This window comes from Meles meles, chromosome 6 (genome assembly GCF_922984935.1).
Source record: "Meles meles chromosome 6, mMelMel3.1 paternal haplotype, whole genome shotgun sequence".
In the NCBI taxonomy this organism is placed as follows: domain Eukaryota; kingdom Metazoa; phylum Chordata; class Mammalia; order Carnivora; family Mustelidae; genus Meles; species Meles meles.
The window spans coordinates 34,187,236-34,203,582 of NC_060071.1; the positions used below are offsets into that span (position 1 = coordinate 34,187,236).

Consider the following 16,347-nt stretch of genomic DNA (forward strand, 5'->3'; position numbering starts at 1 on the left):
ATGGGCCTGACACAGCCCCACCACTCCCCACGCTACTGCCTGCCTAGAGCTAGTTTCATTCTGTGGCAAGTCATACTCTGCTCCTGGGGACTGCCTTCTGAGGTGCTGGAGCTCCCCCACCCCTTTATGCTGTGAGACATTTGGGTAACCCTGTTCTGTCCCTGGAACTGACCCCGAAATACCAGTTGTAGGGCTTCCCAGAATTGAACCGTTTCCACGATTTCCCTTTCCCTTCTTTGTCAGCTCTTTCCTCCAGGGTCTTGGCAAGTTGGCTTTGCTTCCTTTGGCCACATTTTAAATAATATATGTTGAGTCTGATAAGTGCCACGACGGAGTCTGGGGCTTTCCATGGGCCAAGGCCGCCTCCTTCCTCATCATTGTTCCTCCACGCTTTCAACAAACATTTATCCAGCCTCTGCTCTGTGCCGGGCAAACCTGATGGGGTCCTTGCTGTCACAGAGCCACGTCACTGGGAAGACAGAAGAACAGATGTTTACACTAAGGCCTGAGGAGAGCCAGCGAGGCAGGTCCCCTGGGCTTGGGGCTCCTAGGAAGGGGAGCTCACTTGGGTTGGGGTGGGGGTATGTGTGTGAGGAAGAGCTGCTTGGAGAGAGTGGTGAGGGGGAGGAGGAACTGGGTGGGAAGGAGTACGTTTTGAGTGGGCTGGGAGCGGAAAGAACAGGGATCCATGGCCCTGTGTGGTGGTGGATTTTGAGGCAGGCCGAGGGTGGGTCATTTTGTAAGCCACATCATAGGGAGTTTGGACTTCTCTGAAGGACACTGGGGCATCGCAGGAGATTTCAAATCACTAGAGTGAACTTTGCATTTTAGAGAGGTCACTGGCAGCTGTGTGTGAACAGGTGGGGAGTAGGGCAGACTTGCAGAAGGGAGGCCAGTGAGGAAGCTGTGATCCACTTACCAATAACCATGGGCTCACCGGGCCATGTGGCAGTGTGAGGGAGGGCAGGTGGAGAGCCAATTAGCAGTGAGGAATCATCGTTCATATGGCATCTTGGGAAAGGGGAACATACTTAATTACCCCTAGTTATCAGGTGGGGATACCGGGGTCGAGAAATGAGGTCATCTGTCCACAGTCTCAGTTAGGCATTGGACAAGTCGGCCTTGGGAACTCAGGTCTGCCTTATTCCAAAGCTGGTGTATCTCCCACTGCTGCCCCTGGCTGGTAAGTAAGTGAGTGAGAGAGAGAGAGAGAGAGTGTGTGTGTGTGGTGTTGCAGGATCTGACCAGGCTGAGGAGCTTGGGCTTTCTCCTGATACCAGGGAGCTCCTTGGATGGCTTTAGGCAGGGCAGTGGGGGAGCTGGATTCTTGGGAGGTAACCTGACAGCTGCGTGGAGGCTGGATTTGTGGGAAGTGAGATTGGCAGTAGGAGACCAGCTAGGAGGCTTGCTGCCTGCAGATGGGACTCAAGTGGGGGCCTTGAGGAGAGCCGCAGCAGGGGGGCTGGGTGGCAGGGAGGGAAGGGAGATGTGAAAGACAGGCTAGCTGTGGGGATGAGGGGGAGAGGGAAGGGACCGCAGGGTTGGCGTGGGTAGATGGGGCAACAAATAAGGGGTGGGGCGTGGGATTGGGAATGCAGGTCCAGTTAGGTACATGTTGGGCTCTCAGTGCCATGGGGCAGCCAGGTGGGGATGTCTTGTAGAACAAACAGTTGGATGGTTCTGAGGCTGGAGATGATAATGATCAGGAAGTCTTAAGTTGAAGACTGGGACTGTGTCACGTGACAAGGGAATTCACCTCTTCAGGGATAGCTATCAGGAAAGGGATCCCCATTAAGGAGTTAGACCATATAGGGGTGGTGACTGGTGGCCAGGGAACATGGAAGGGGGGTGTCTGCCTCTTCTGGGAATGCGAGACCAGGAGTTATCATAGCTGCCAGAGTGGAAGGAACTGGACAAAGAGGACTTGGTCAGGTGCTGTGAGCGGTCATGGAGAGCTCTGGTAACTGGGGCTTGTAACCTTGGACTTGCCAACTTGAGCCACAGCAACCTTGCAGGGATGTTGTCATGGACCCAGAGCCCAGTGCTAGGGGTCGAGGCCCTAATAGGTGTGGGCAGCAGAGGCAGGGAAGTTGGAGAGCTCTGGGGGAACCTCGCCTGTGACAGAGTAGCTGGAGGGAAGATGGTTGGCAGTTGGAGGGGAGATGAGACTGAGAGTGAGCTTTTGCAGTTCAGCAGAGGTGAAGTTGGAATTGCTCACGAGAACTTTTCTAGGAAGCTAAGGGGAGAAAAAAAAAGGAAGAGACCCCAAAATAGAATATGTAAATATGCAAAGATGGGTGAGTTTTCTGAACAGATCCCTTCTCCTGATATAACTCAAATTCGGCTGGGCTGGCATGGGCTGGGCTGGCACAGCTTGCTGGGCACATGGGCCCCATCTGGCCTGGGCCCCAGACCAAGCTCTCAGAGCCCTACCCTGTGCTGGCCTCTTGTCACCTCTGCCACAGGCCATGGCATCGCATGTTTGCTGAGAAAGTCAGGGCAGGGGTTAAATCTTCTCCAACCTCCGGGCCCCCGTGTGCTTACCCAGCCTCTCCAAGCCCCCTCTGGGCCTGGGTGGGGGTTAGGTCGGCTTGGCTGTGCCCCTGGTTTCCCTGGGCCCAGCCCTGTCTGGCTCCTTCACGCCCTACAGTTGCTGCTGACAGAATCCAGCTTCCTGTATGCTTGAAATGCCTCGTGCAGAGATCTAGGCACTGCCCTCCTGTACCCTGGCAAAGCGGCTGGCAGCGATGCGGAACACTAGTACTCATCTATCAGGCCCCCTCTCTGTTCCAGTCCCAGAGCTAGGCACGCACAGATGCCATCTCAGCTGAACCTCATGACGGCCCTGAGAGGTAGATAGTCCCCCTTTTTACACATGAGTGCTTCCTGTGGTCACGGGATGTGGGCGTGCTGGGAGACTAACCTTTCTAGGACTGGGGTGGGACTGGATGGGCATGATTCCAGCGGTCCATATCCTGGGGCCTCATGCCTGAGTGCCAGGCCTGGAAGCCCATGGGAGGCACCGCGGGGCCTGCTCAGCACTCATCCCTTCAGGAAGTGACAGCTTGCTTCTTAGAAGGGATTCAGTCTTCTAAATGAGACTGGCTGAGGGTTGGGTCTTTTCCACAGACAGCCTAACCTCTTGGAGCTCCCTTGTGTCCTGCTTGACATCTTCCCTTCCTACCTAAATTGCTAAGATTGGAGTGAAGATTGACAATGTGCGAATCAGAGCTGGCAGGGTTCTCAGAGCTGGGCTGGCGAATGTTCTAGATGACTGATGGAGTCAGCGTCCTGATGAGGCAACCCTGATAAGAGGGACAGGAATAGGGGCACCTGGGTGACTCAGTCATTAAGCATCTGCCTTCGGCTTGGGTCATCTGGGATCCAACCTGCATCGGGCTCCCTGCTCAGTGGGGAGCCTGCTTCTCCCTCTCCTATTCCCCCTGCTGTGTTCCCTCTCTCACTGAGTCTCTCTCTGTCAAATAAATAAAAATCTTAAAAAAAAAAAAAAAGAAAAGAAAAGGAGGGACAGGAGTAGGCACGGTCTAAGGTCCTGTGGTGGGGACTAGAAAACCAGTCGCTCTTATGTAAGATGATGGGGTCTCATTTTTCCCCATCCTGGGCCCAGATTCAGACTCACCATCTTTCTCAACCAGTGTTCCAGAAAGCCACGCGTGGTGGGTGGGAATTGGCCCAAGGATGACTCTGGGCTAAGATCAGTAGCATTTAGCACTCAGCCCAATAAGCCAGTGTCTTTAGGGGGTTGGTTAAGAGGGAAGTCAATCTTCCAACGCTTTGCTACTCAGCCTCTTCCCTGAATGTTGTGTTCCGATCTGCCACCCTATTTTTGAAGGAGGTGGGCACAAACCCAGCTCCCCAGCACCTAAGAGCTTCTCTGTAGACGTTTGTTAAATGACTGCCAATGTCCTAGGAGTCAGCCAGGATGACAGAAAACCCTCAAAACCCCATGAGAGGACTGAATTGGAACTGAAGTTATTTACCCTGAAAAAAGAATAGATTTAGAAGGACATGACTTCCGTGTTGAAATCCCCTATTGAAAACCCCTGGCTCTATCCCAGGGAGAGGGATTAGACGTGGTCCGTGTGGCCTTGGAGGACAGATTTAGGACCACTGGGCAGGAGTCTTCCCCTGGGGGAGATGGCTGCATCAGAGCTAAGTAAGGTGGGCGAGCCTGCCTTGGAGGTGAGCTCATGGTCACTGGGAGCACATGAGAGGCTGTGTGACTGCTGTCAGGGCTGCTGTGAGGGGCTCCCAGGCTAAACCAAATGTCAAGAATTGGGATTCTTAGACCACTGTATCTATGGAAGACTGGGCACGGTTTGTGGGAGACCACATGTCTGCAAGTGTTTCTTTGTTCAGGTGGCCACAGCATGCTTGGACATCACATCAGAGCTGGGAGGGTCCTGGGATGCCTGTCCTACAGAGCTAGTTTTAAAAGCACATGCATTTCAACCTACAAACAAGAAGGACATGCAGAAAGTAGGATGAGAGAGCATTGCTGGTCTGTGGCCTAGAGTGGAGATCAACCAGAAGAAGCATAGCTGCTGTCTCTCCTTCCCTAAACAGGAGCAGAGTCTCAGGCTGGGGCAAATCCTTGTCTGACTTGGGTCAGTGGCCATGCCCGGATTTGTTCTCTGACCTCCCAGCCACTTCGAGTCAGGAGACTTTGTTGGTCTGGATGGGTGCCACATGACTTCCACGAGATCCCGCTCTACCACAGGCCTTGGGCACTGAGAATAGAGGCTCAGAGATGGGGGTGACGGTGGGGTTATGGTGGGGCGGAGGGAGGAGGAGTTTGTCTCCAGAAAGGCTTGGGACTATCTGTAGCTGCAGTTTGGGCTGACTCTCTCTGTTCCAAAGTGGCCACCAGGTGGCACTCCCACCCCAGGCCCAGTGCTCAGCGGGCAGAGTTTTGGGGCTAGGACTCTGGGTTGCCCTCCCGCCCCCCCCCCCCCCGTGCCGAAGCCATGGCAGGACCCGATATGTTTTAGGTGAGCTGAGTGCCCCTACAGAAGGAGAAAAGGTCTGGCTCTTACCTGCCAATCGCCTGGCCATCACTGACTATCCCCCTGTGGGTTTTTACTTTTGTCCCCACTTAGCAGGCCAGACCCCAATCTTAGCAATTTAGGGTAGAGCCAAACGAATAAAAATGCATCTAGAATAGCTAGGATAGAGAACAGAGATGCAGGAATGGGATCCTGCTGGGAAGTGCTGACCCTCCAGGGTAGGAGGTGGAGGTTGCGACTCTTGAGTGGGCCTGAAAGGAAGAGTCAGGCTTGGATAGGTGGGGAGGGGCCGGCACATCTGGGCAGAGTCTTAGGGGGCAGGCAGAACACGAAGGGAAAGGTGAGCTGTGGGACCAGGGCCCGCGCAAGCCAAGAAGGGGTTCCTGTGTGCACCTCACATGGTCCAGCCCTAAGCCCTGATGTGGTCTTCAGAGGGTTGGGCTGGGCAGGTCCAGGGGAAGCTAAGGCTGTGCTGTCCAGCCTGTGCCCGTGAGATAGTCACAGGCCTGCCAGACAGTGAGCACATAGTAAGTTGGAATTTTCAGACTTGCTGTACATGTCCATAAACATTTTACTTTTGAGGTTTCTGCAAATGTTTTAAAACTGGGCGTTTCAGTAAAAATTTAATTTTCAGCTTCTCTTGAAACATCCCATTACCTGTCCGACTGGGTGTGCTTTCTCGTGGTCCCTCCGACTGGGGCTGAGTAGCAGCTTCCCTGAGTAGACAGAGCCTGTGCCCTCTCAGTGTTCCCCACCCTGTCTGCCTCACTGTTCTCCAGACTTCCCCAGTCTCTGCTGCCTTCCCCCCAGCCATGGGTGCTAGTGGTGCTGGGTGGGGGGACAGTAAGAGCTGCTGCGGTGAGCCGACAGCAGGCCTGGGTGGACACCAAGTTCTGAGGCCTCACAGCATGGTGCGATGTTAGGCGTTTGGGCTCCTTGTGCCTACGACTGCCCTCTTGTGAGTGGTGGGTCACTCCTTTGACCAAGCATAGCTGTGGATTCAGGGCTGAGGAGGGAGACAGAAAGCTTCGAAATAGGAGGAATGCTCTGAGTAGGGCTGTGAAAGGTTTGGCTTGGAAGGCTGGGGCGGGGCCCCAGTGCTGCTTCGGGGCTCTGAACTTCAGGTCTGTGTGTGTCCATTACTCTGACTCCCCAAGGGGCCTTCTGGATTTGGCTGTGCCTCAGCTACCCACAGGGAAGACCTCTTCAAGGTATTTTCCTCCTGGATAGGAGCCCCTGCACCATTCCTTTCTCCCAGGCTTCTCCCCCCAGCTCCTGTCCCCCATATGGGGAGCCGTGGGAAACGGGAGGACAGGAACGCACCTCCCTCAGGCCCATGAGCATTCCCATCTGTGGCTGCTTCTGCTGGTCAGTTTCCCACCATTTGCGGTGAGTGGGGATTATGTCCCCACGCTTGCTCCAGGCCCCCAGTGAGGCAGGCAGGCTCCTGTCACCACCTTTACCATTCTCAGTGGATTTCCCTATGCTGCCTGAGGCAGGGAAGTCCATCCCTAAGCACCAGTCCCGGCCCTGTGCTTTCCCTGTGCTGCTCCCCTCTATGCCCACAGTCAAGTTGCTCTCTCCTTCTACAGAGCTGTTGCCCCAATCATAGGCCTAGTTCTCACCTCCCCTGGCTGCCTGTAGCCGACCAGGAGCGGGCTGCCATCTGGCCCTTTGCCCCTAGATTGGCTGGCTTGGGGGTGCCCATGAGTGCAGCAGCTGCTAAGCTGGGCATGGAGAAGCCCAGCCAGAGGCCCACCCTGGGACACGAGGTCTTCGGCATTACCCCCATCCTCCCCACCCCAGCCTGGAAAAAAAACTTCCCTGGCATCTACCCCAGTTTCCATCTGCTGCCCTGTTGCTTGGAAGGCTGAGCCTGGCCTCGCTGGCCTGCCCTTCTGCCTGGCACCTGGTAACCTGGGCCCTGTCTGGGTCTTTCTGAGGATTATTTGGCTGCAGACTCCAGCCATACACAGCAGGCAGCAGCAACAGCGGGCAGAGCACGGAGATCAGAGCGTTATGGTCTAGAACATGAGTGGAGGCACCAGGGAGATGGCCCGAGCTGCTACTCCAAACCTCTCCAACGAGCTGTGTGACCTTGCATATATCACATTCCCTCTCTGTACCTCGGTTTTCTTGTTTGCAAAAGGAGCTGAGTAATAGCACAAACCTTAGAAAATGGGGAGGTGGGCAGAGCTAGAGTGAGGAGGCTGCACAGCATAGAGTGACCTCACTGAGGGAGAGGGTAGAAACCCATGTGGCAGGACACTGAGGCACAGGGACGGGCAGCGGCGACTGCAGCCGACCTGGAGAAGAGTATCCAGTAAGCACTGGAGAAATGGAATTCCCATGTGGTTCCCTCAGGCACAAGCAGAGGTGGAAGAGGCTGGGACCTCTCTGGCCTGAGGGAGAGGAGACTCCTTTACAAAGGGCAGGCATGTGGCTCCAATTCGATGAGCTAATGGCACAGCTGTGTGGACTGTTCACGGAACTGCAGAGGGACTGGGTCTGGATCCTGCCTGGTGCCGCAGCTACCGCCGAGGGTTGCCTGCATGGCCGAACTCCGTACACTTTGTGGCCAGACTCCCTCCAGCTGGCCTGACTCTGCCTCCAGGACAGTGAGTCTTGGGAACGCAGGATGCTCCCTTCTCTTTCTACTTGGGAAAGGGACCTTCTTAATTATATCCCCCTCCACTCACATGGAAATGAGTTTGGATTTTCTGAGCATACACCAGCTGGCTGGGGGGAGGCAGCCCAGAAGGCTGCTGGTTGGGGAAAGGAGGAGAAGGGAGAGGGGAGGGAGTCAGGCCAAGATGAGGATTCCATGTTCTCACAGCAGAGCAATGATGGGGTGCTGAGTGCTCCCCATAGATCATCTACCCTCTGCCACCTTGCCCCTAGGGGAAAGCATCTTGCTCCTCCCTACAGGCTCAGAGGGAACTGTGTCCGCTCAAGCCAGCCTGTCCTCTTGAGAACCACAGCTTTCAGGGTCCACACCACTTAGTTGGCCATTAGTGAGGTTACCTTGTCTGTGCCTTGGGGGAGGTCCTCCCTGACTTCCAGGCCAACCTTTTCATGGGGTAGGGGGAAGTGGATCTGAGGAGGCTCAGAGGGGACAGGGCCTGCCACCGATCACAGGAGACCACAAGTCTGTCTAGTCCCTGGCAGCCTGGGTTTTCCCCTTGGAGTTGCCGAAGAGGGGGTGAGGAAGGTGCCCTGGTGGTGGGCACTGCGCCCCTTTTGGCCAGCAGGGAGGCTAGAACGGCTGCGGGGGCGGGGGGGGGCGCGCTGGGAGGGTGGAGGGTGGGGTCAGGCATTTGACTCCGCCTCCTCGCCTTAGCTCTGCTTTTGGTGGGGCGCTGGCTCAGACTAGGCTGCTCGCCGCTGTCGCTCCCGGGCTGCGGGATGACACCGCCTCCGCCGGGATGCGCCTCCCTCGGCGCCCAGAGCACCCGCGTACCCGGCCCGCTGGCTCGGTCCCGGCTCCCGCTGCGGCTGCTGCTGCTGCTGCTGCTCTGGACGGCCGCCGCCACCCAAGGCCACCCGAAGAGCGGACCCCGCATCTCCGCTGTCTGGAAAGGTAGGTGGCGCCGTGCGGCCGGTGGGGCGCGGGATCGGACGCCGCGCGGAGCGGGTGCGGAGTGTGCGGGCCCCAGAGGGAGTGCGTGCGCGCGTCTGCGGGTCCCGGACTGTCCCCGCGGGGAGCGTGTGGGTCTGGGTGAGTGTGTGTGAGTGTGCGCGCTGGCATGCTGGAGCGGGCTGGAACGCTGCGGTGAGCGAGTGGCGGGGGCCGGAGCCCCGGCTAAGTCGCTCCAAGTCCGCCCCCAGCCGGGAACCGCAGCGCCCGGGTGCAGGGTAGGGAGAGGGCCCCTCTCTCGGCCGAGGGGCGTTCTCGGTCCTTCAGCGCCAGGACCTCTGTACAGGACCCTTTCTTTGGCCAGGATCCCCCACCCAGGGCTCCTCTTGTTGAGCGGCGGGCTCAGCTGTCGCGCGGGGCGCAGGCTGGGCCAGCAAGGGGGGCGCGGACCCCTTGCTGCTGCCGCTGCGCTCGGGCTGCGGGAACAAAGACCCCGCTGCCTGCCCCCGCCCCCGCCCCGGCCCGGAGCGCGGGCCGGGTAAAGGGGTGGGCACCCTGTGGCGAGCCGGGCCATGGTGCGGTGCGGAGGCTTGGGGCACCCGGGCGCTGCCTCTGCAATGCCGGGACCGGCCGCTCCCCCCTTGTCCGCACGTGGCAGTTGTCACCAGGAATCGGCGCCAGCGTGGGGGGCAGTGCCCGTTGGGTGGGGCACGGTCGTTGGGACCCCCAGGCGGCGGATCTGGGGCGGGAGTGCAGATTTTAGGCCGCGATGGATATGTGAAGAGTCTCCTTCAGGGGCGCCTCACTTTAGACCCCTGTACAATGGGTCAGAAAGCGGGCTAGGTGGGGTTTGAGGCTTTCTGCCGTGAGGGACCGAGCTCCCCTCCCCTACATTGCACACAAATGCTGCCCTGCCCCTAGACCGTCAGGGCTCTGTCTCCCAAATTTGGCGGGCACTGCGGGCCCCCTTTGGTGGTGGTGGACTCCCGGTAGGGGTTGGGGGACTGGTCTGGTCTGGCCCTGCCAGCAGCCTTTGATGCCTGAGGCGGTTTGCAGGAATTGCCAGAGCCTGAGCATTATCTGGGGCAGGTATTCTTAGCAGAGAGTGGAAAAAAATCCCACACACGAACAGAATGGCCCGATCTGCAGCTGCAGTGGAGGGAATGAATGTGACTTGCCCAAGGTCACTCTGCAGTGTGTGAGCTCACAGTGCGGACTGGGGGCTCTGATCTGGCACAGGACCAGAACTAGTTCTGAGTTAGGGAGGGGAGAAGGATTTAAGCAAATTTTTTGGCCATAAAAGGAGGGACTTTGGGGGCCAGCTGTGCTACCCAGCCAGAGGTCTTTCTGGTGGGAATAGAGCAGGCAGCCCTCTGGTCATCTATTCATGGTGGACACCTGCACCCTCACTCATACCAGCTCCAATCCAGGCTTTCTTTGCATTCCCGCTATCTTTGCCTTGCCTCAGTCCCCTTGGCTGTCCTGGACAGCAAAGCGTTTGGGCACTCTGAAGAGGACACATGGCCATATCTGAGTGTTCTGGAATCTCCCCCTGCACCAAACTGCTTGCATTTGGCTCTGCTTGCCCCTACCCGCAAGTCTTCCCAAGACCCCTCCCCCCATACTTAATGCACAGCCACTTCTGAGCACTTAATGTGAACCTCCACAGTCAGGGCACTTAGTCCCCACCCTGGGGCTATTTAAAGATGTTTTCAGTCCTCTTACCCACTTTCAAAGCTCCCAACCCAGCTCCACCTCTTCTTTCCACTGCACACAGTTCATGACTGTGCCACTCTGGCCCGCACTGGCGGTGCCCTCCGCTTGGTAATGCGCTATTGATCCCTGCTGGGAGTTGCCACCCCCTCACCTATCTTGTCCAAAGGCAGTCTTCGCTTGTCCTCGCCAGTGCCAGGCGCCCCACTGGCCAGACAGACTCTGCCACCAGCCTCTCCCCCAGGACCACCAGCTGGTGATGGTATGCCTGGCTGACAGCTGCCTCCTGTCTCCTGTGGGGTGACACATGGCAGTAGGACAGGAATGGGCTTGGGCAGGGCAAGTTGGGGAGTAGGCTGAGAAGAGGACCCTCCAGCCCTGCTGTAGACCTAGGTCCCTGTCTTCCAGGGTGTGGGGTGCTGTGAGGGTGGGCCTCCGCCAACGACTAGACCAAAGATAATGGGGTTTCTGGAGCTGCTTTTCCATGGGGCGTAGACTGGGGTTTTAGTTTTCAGCCAGGACAGGTGTGGGGACGGGAGTAGGTACAGGGGGCTCTTCTCTGTCGTTTGTTTTATGTTGCTTAGACTCCTAAGCCTCAGGGAAAGATTTGATCAGAGAGTTCTGGGAGATTCCCAGCCTGCATTTGTTGGGGAAGTCGTTGCCTTTCCAGGCTGATGAAGGCCTGGCCCGGAGAGAGACGGATGTGTCAGCACTGACCTGCCGGGTGCCATTGAACTCTGCACCTGTCTTTGACCCTCAGAGCCCGCCAGATCAGGAAGGGCTCTGGAGATTGTTCTCTGAGGATGTCAGGGACACATGGACCAGTCATGGATGCAAAGTGTGGGCCTGACCTCCCTGCCAGCAGGGACTGGCGGGGAGTGGGTTTCAGGTGAGGGCAGAGGGTTGACATGCTCCTGTAAGCTCATTCCATCCCTGCTTGGAGGAGATGGAGAAGCCCAGGAAGGTCCTGATCTCCAAGATCAGAGGTGAGCCAGCATGTCCACAATGAGAAACAGCCTGGTCTCTGATCTCCACCTGCCCAGCAGGTTCTGCCCTCTCTCTTGTCCAATTTAACAACAGGATGTTATTGTTGACTTGGCGGCTGCTGGGGGAGCCATTACGGGGTGACTCCCCAGGGCCGGGGGTTGTTGTCACCTCCTCCAGGGGATGAGGTCACAGCTGAGGCTCCCCAAGCATCAGCATTTCCAGTGGAAATCCTTGCCCTCTTGGGGGACTTAGATGTATCCATCACCTTCAAGGTGAACTCCCCCTGCAGAACCAGGGAAGGGGGGGCAATTCCCGGGAGGAGAGAGGGGGTTTCCTGAGCTGGTGACATCACTGGGAGCATCCAGCCAAACTGTGTGACCCCTCTGTCCTGGATTGTGAAGATTCTGAGAGCAGGCTGGAGTGGGATGGATGCTGGCATAGGCCTAAGACATCCACGGTGTGGGGAAAAGAGAGCAGAGGTCAGGCGCCTGGCTCAGGTCCTAGCTCTTTTTCTGTGTGACTCTGGACGGGTACTTGCCTTTTCCAAGGCTCAGTTTCCTCATTCGTCCAAAGCCGGTGAAGAGGCGAGCTCACACTTATCAGAGCATGCATTCCCTGGGATTCCTGCCTTTCTGGGATGGGTAGAGGTTGAGGTGGCCAATTCAAACCTTAGCATTGAGGAGAAATTGAAACCTGGGAAGTCAGCGGAAATCCTTGAGTGTCGTGTTCTCTATCTTTTTGTCTCATGAGCTGAAGGCTGAGATCAGCTGGAGGAAGTGGTACATTAGTTTGTAGTCTCAGAGGTGATTTAGCATGTTTGGCATTTGACATTTGCTGGGGCCCACCTTGTACTGGTCCCAGGGCAGGGCTTGGGGTCCCAGGGATGAGAAAGTAGACAAGTTTGTAGACTTCTCAGTGTCGATGGAGAGACAGGCAGATCAACCTTCAGTTACAATAAAATGTGGCAGGACCTGTAACAGAGGGTAGCTATGGGGGTTGATGAGGTACCGCACCCAGTCTACCTAATCAAGGAGGGCTTCCTGGAAGAGGTGGTAAGTTGGGATCGCAGGAGGTGTAGAAGCCAACTGGGGAGGGGAAGGACAGGAGGAAGTACCTGGTGTGACAGGATTTCAGACCCAAAAACTTGCAACTAGGACTAGGGAGAGGAGAGGAACTGAGTGGGTGCTCCCAGCCAGGAAGGAGATACTGAGTTAACTAGGGCTTGGGGGCTCCAGGAAGGTTTCTTGCAGGAGGGGACATCTGAGTTGGGCCACTTCGCCTTACACAGCCAGTGGGAGGAAGGACCATGCCTGGCAGGGGAGGCCCCTTGTGTGTCATAGCTCCCTGATGGGAAGCCAGGGCTGGGTTTGGGGAGACGGGAGTTTTCTGCCTAACTCCTGACTGCGGGGTGCCCCAGATAAGGCAGCCTGTATCTCAGCAGAGACTCTCCATGGTGGGGAAGAGTTTCTGCCGGCACCATCTAGGCTGTGTTGGTGGGGGAGGGGCAGATGTCCTTTCTGTGACCAGCTTCCCCTTCCAGGAGCCTTCACGTCCTTGGGGGTGTGTGTGTGTAGATCATTCCTTGGGCCAGGGGGCAAGGGGGGAGTGGGTTGCAGGTGAGGGCAGGAGTTTGACATGCTTGCGTAAGCTCTACACCCATCTCTCATTCCATCATTCAGGAGAAACAGGGAGAATTGGGCAAACTCCTTTGCGAAGGGCCAGGCCAGGGCCCCTAATATGTGGGTGGTAAGCCAAGGCTCGGACCAGGGGAAGGGATCCAGCAGCCTTTGGGGATGAGGGCAGTGGTGGGAGTGGGTAGTCCTGGAGTTTGACAGCTGAGGTCCCATCTGACGTCCTGTCCTCCACCCCCAGCCCCGTGTCCCTCATTTCAGCCACCACACGGCATCTGGCTAGGTCACAAGAGACTGACCATACTTCCTCTACATGGTGGGTAGCTTTGGGGCCAGAAAGCTTCCTCTTCTCTTAGTTTCCTTTTATGGGCAGGCCTGTCTGCCCCCAGAAGCCTCCCCCCTCCCAGGGGGGGGGGAAGGAAGGGGTCCTCCTAGAGCCTGGAGGATTGCTGGTCCTTTATTGGCCCCCCTATAAGAGAACAGGCGCTTCCTCCCCTGGCTAGCCCAGGCCACGGGAGACTGGGAGATCTGTCCCCTTGCACCCCTCCATGTCACTGTGCTGAACACACAGTGACAGTTACCGTTTTCCCCAGTGCGGCACGGTGACCATGCCCAGCACACACCTTATTTTCTGTCCATCTGTCTTCACCTCTCCACAGCACCCATGTTTTCCTGCCCTGCTGGTTGCCACTCCCATCACCCTTCTCCTTTCTGCCATTTCTGTCTCACTTCCTCCAGCAAACCTTGGATAACTCCAGCCCACAGCCCAGTGGGGCACAGCTTAGGACGTCAGAAGACAAATGGCAGAGATCAGCTGGGCCAAACCACATATTCACAGATGGGGAAACTGAGGCCAGGGATGACAGGGACTGGCCCAAGGTCATCCAATGACACAGACAGAGCTGGGACCAGGGCTGTATCATCTGCCCAAGCCTGCTCTTGGCCTACATGCTCCTTCCCCAGGCTTGGGGCTCCCTGAGCCCTTTCCTCCTTGGCCAGTTCAGCTGAGCCCATATTCTTCCTGCCCCAGTGCTCTCTGCTCCTGGGAGCCCCACCAGCCATGATCATCCTCCCTTCGGGACCTTAGACCGGGCTAGCTCTATGTACCTCTTCTGGTCTTTTTCTCAGGGCAGCTGGACCTCAGGTCTCGAGGGCAAGTTGCCCTGTGTCAGGACTTGGGGCTAATCTGGGTTTAACCGTCACGGCAGCCTGGGATTAGGCTGATCCTGCCCTGTGTCCTGTACCCCTGGCTTGCAGTCAGGGGATCGGGCTCTGTGCTAACGCCCTCAGGGGCAGCTCTCATCGTGGAGAGTAGCCAGCACCAGCTACCATGCCTGGGACCGTCCGTGTTCAGCAACTGTAGGGTAGACAGCAGGAGAAGGCCTGGGTTTGCCCTTGGGTTGCACATGGGTGCTTGGAGAGGCGGGCCTGCTGCCTGGTTAGAGAGGTCACCTGGGAGATCAGGAACCTGTAGCAATAGCCAAAGACTGTGACAGGTCAGTGTGGGGTTTCACAAGTGGGAGACATGTCCTTGGGAGGGAAAGAGCCAGGCGAGAGCGAAGGGCAGGTACATGGGGTGGGGGCAGAGTGGGGCATGGAGAACCACTCATGCTCTTATCTTCTGGACCCAGGGCTTCAGCCCAACCTAGCAAGGAGGAGGGTCAAGGCGATAAACTCCGTGCCCTGTCAGTGGCCCAGGAACCTGTTCCAAGAGGTCTGCGCCAGTGGCATATGGCCGTTGGTCCTCCTGCCCCCGTCCACCCCGCCCTACTATCTGGGCTGTCCTCACTTGCCCATTGTTAGCCTTGGGTTGGCAGGGTCCATGGGGTGAGAGGAGGCTTGGCCTTCACCTTGAGGACCCCACAGTCCGGGCAAAATCCCACCAGACAGTGTAATCTGAGAGAAGATGGTGTGTGCCAGATGGTGTGTAGCCCAAGGTCAGAGGGAGGACGGAGCAGTGAATGCTGGAGCGGTTGGGAGCACTTCCTAAAGCCGGGGGGTGGGGGGTGGGTGGAGGCCAGGTGTTCAAGGACAGGTAAGACCGTGTGCGCAGACAGAAGGGGAAAGGGCAATCAAGGGAAAGGAGAGCACAAGCCAAGTTGTGGAGGAGGGAAAGAGCTGTGGCAGAGAGAAGCAGAGATGGGCCTTGACTGCCAGGTCAAGGGGGAGGGCCCTGCCGGGATAGGCATTTGGGAGCCATGGTGGGTTCTTGAGCTGAGGAGTCAGGGGATGGAGGTGAGTGGTCTTGGTAGATGCTGGTTGGGTAAGAACCTGGTTGGACGGATAGTGAAGAAGGGTTCATGAGCGTATCCTGCCCTTCTCTGTGGTCTACCCCAGGCCACAGTGTTTTCTGTTTTGGACAGAGATCTCAAGAGATTTGTCTTCCTCATTAGTCATGCTGGTCAGCAGTCAGTGCTGTGCTGCACCCCCAGATCCCTTTCACCCCCCCACCCCCCACTCCTCATGCCTCAGGCCTGCACACCCACGCTCACTTACACAAACCCTCTTTAGGGCATCGTGGATAGAGGTCAGGCCTTCCTGTGCCAGGAGGCCTCTGCCCAGGCTCCACCCTCTCTGGTCCCCAGTCTTCTTTTGTGTGGGAGGCACTGGCTTGGACGCTTCCAAGGGCCTTTCAACAGAGCGCAGTGCTATAAGGCACAGATTCCAGAATCAATCTGTCTGAGCGTCAACCGCCACTCCACCACTTTATAGCTGAGTGACCCTGGGCAAGTTCCTCGAGTCCTCTGTGTCTCGCTGCTCTCACTGTAGAATACAGGTCCTAAGAGAACCCACCTTAGAAGAGTTCAGGGATGATGAAGTGGGTTAGTGAATCTAAAAAGCACTCAGACTAGAGCCTGGTGGATAGTAAGTGCAGTGGAAGGGTAAGGCAGTCGGAATGTCACTGTCACCATCACTGTCGATCTCGTCCTTCGTCATCTCTGATTTCTGGGGAGATGCGGACCTGGCAGCCTGGGCCCTGCCCGCTCTCCCTCACCGGCTGTGCTGGCGGAGTGCCCTTGTCTACCCCATCTGCCCTGCCAGCACAGGCGAAGGCCAAGCTGGGGGCCTTCTCTTCCTCCCCTGGGGTGGTGTAGACATCCTCTGTCCTCTTCCCCACCTCTGTCTTGGCTCTGGGCCAAAGGCAGGCCCTGCCCCTCTGCCCATCCTCTCCTTTGAAGGAGCTACCCATTGACCTTGACCTCATTCTGGGGCTTTTAGAACCTGCCCAGTTGAAGAACAGGCAGAAGCTGGGCAGGACATGTTGTCCATCCTGGGTTTCCTGCCTTCCCTTGGCCTTGGAACCTCCTCCCAGTTCCACGTGGGCCTCGGGAGGGGAGCCTTCCCCCACAGAGTCCCCTGAGTCTGGCTTACCCCAGTGCCTCCTGCCATCCACACTGCCCCTTCCCCCAAA

The 16,347-nt window shown here is 57.2% G+C and overlaps 1 protein-coding gene across 2 annotated transcripts in view; it reads left to right on the forward strand.

Moving 5' to 3' along the window:
• The first annotated feature begins 758 nt into the window (after positions 1 to 758).
• The window catches only part of SEMA7A (semaphorin 7A (John Milton Hagen blood group)), a 30,596-nt gene continuing 15,007 nt past the window's right edge, over positions 759 to 16,347 (forward strand). The window contains exons 1-2 of one of the 2 annotated variants that reach the window (XM_046007879.1): positions 759 to 1,183; positions 8,368 to 8,607. In XM_046007879.1, the coding sequence (XP_045863835.1) occupies positions 8,433 to 8,607 (175 nt within the window). In that variant the 5' untranslated portion in view covers positions 759 to 1,183; positions 8,368 to 8,432. Of the gene's footprint in view, positions 1,184 to 8,367; positions 8,608 to 16,347 lie in introns of those variants that run through there. The other variant, XM_046007880.1, reaches the window with a different exon arrangement.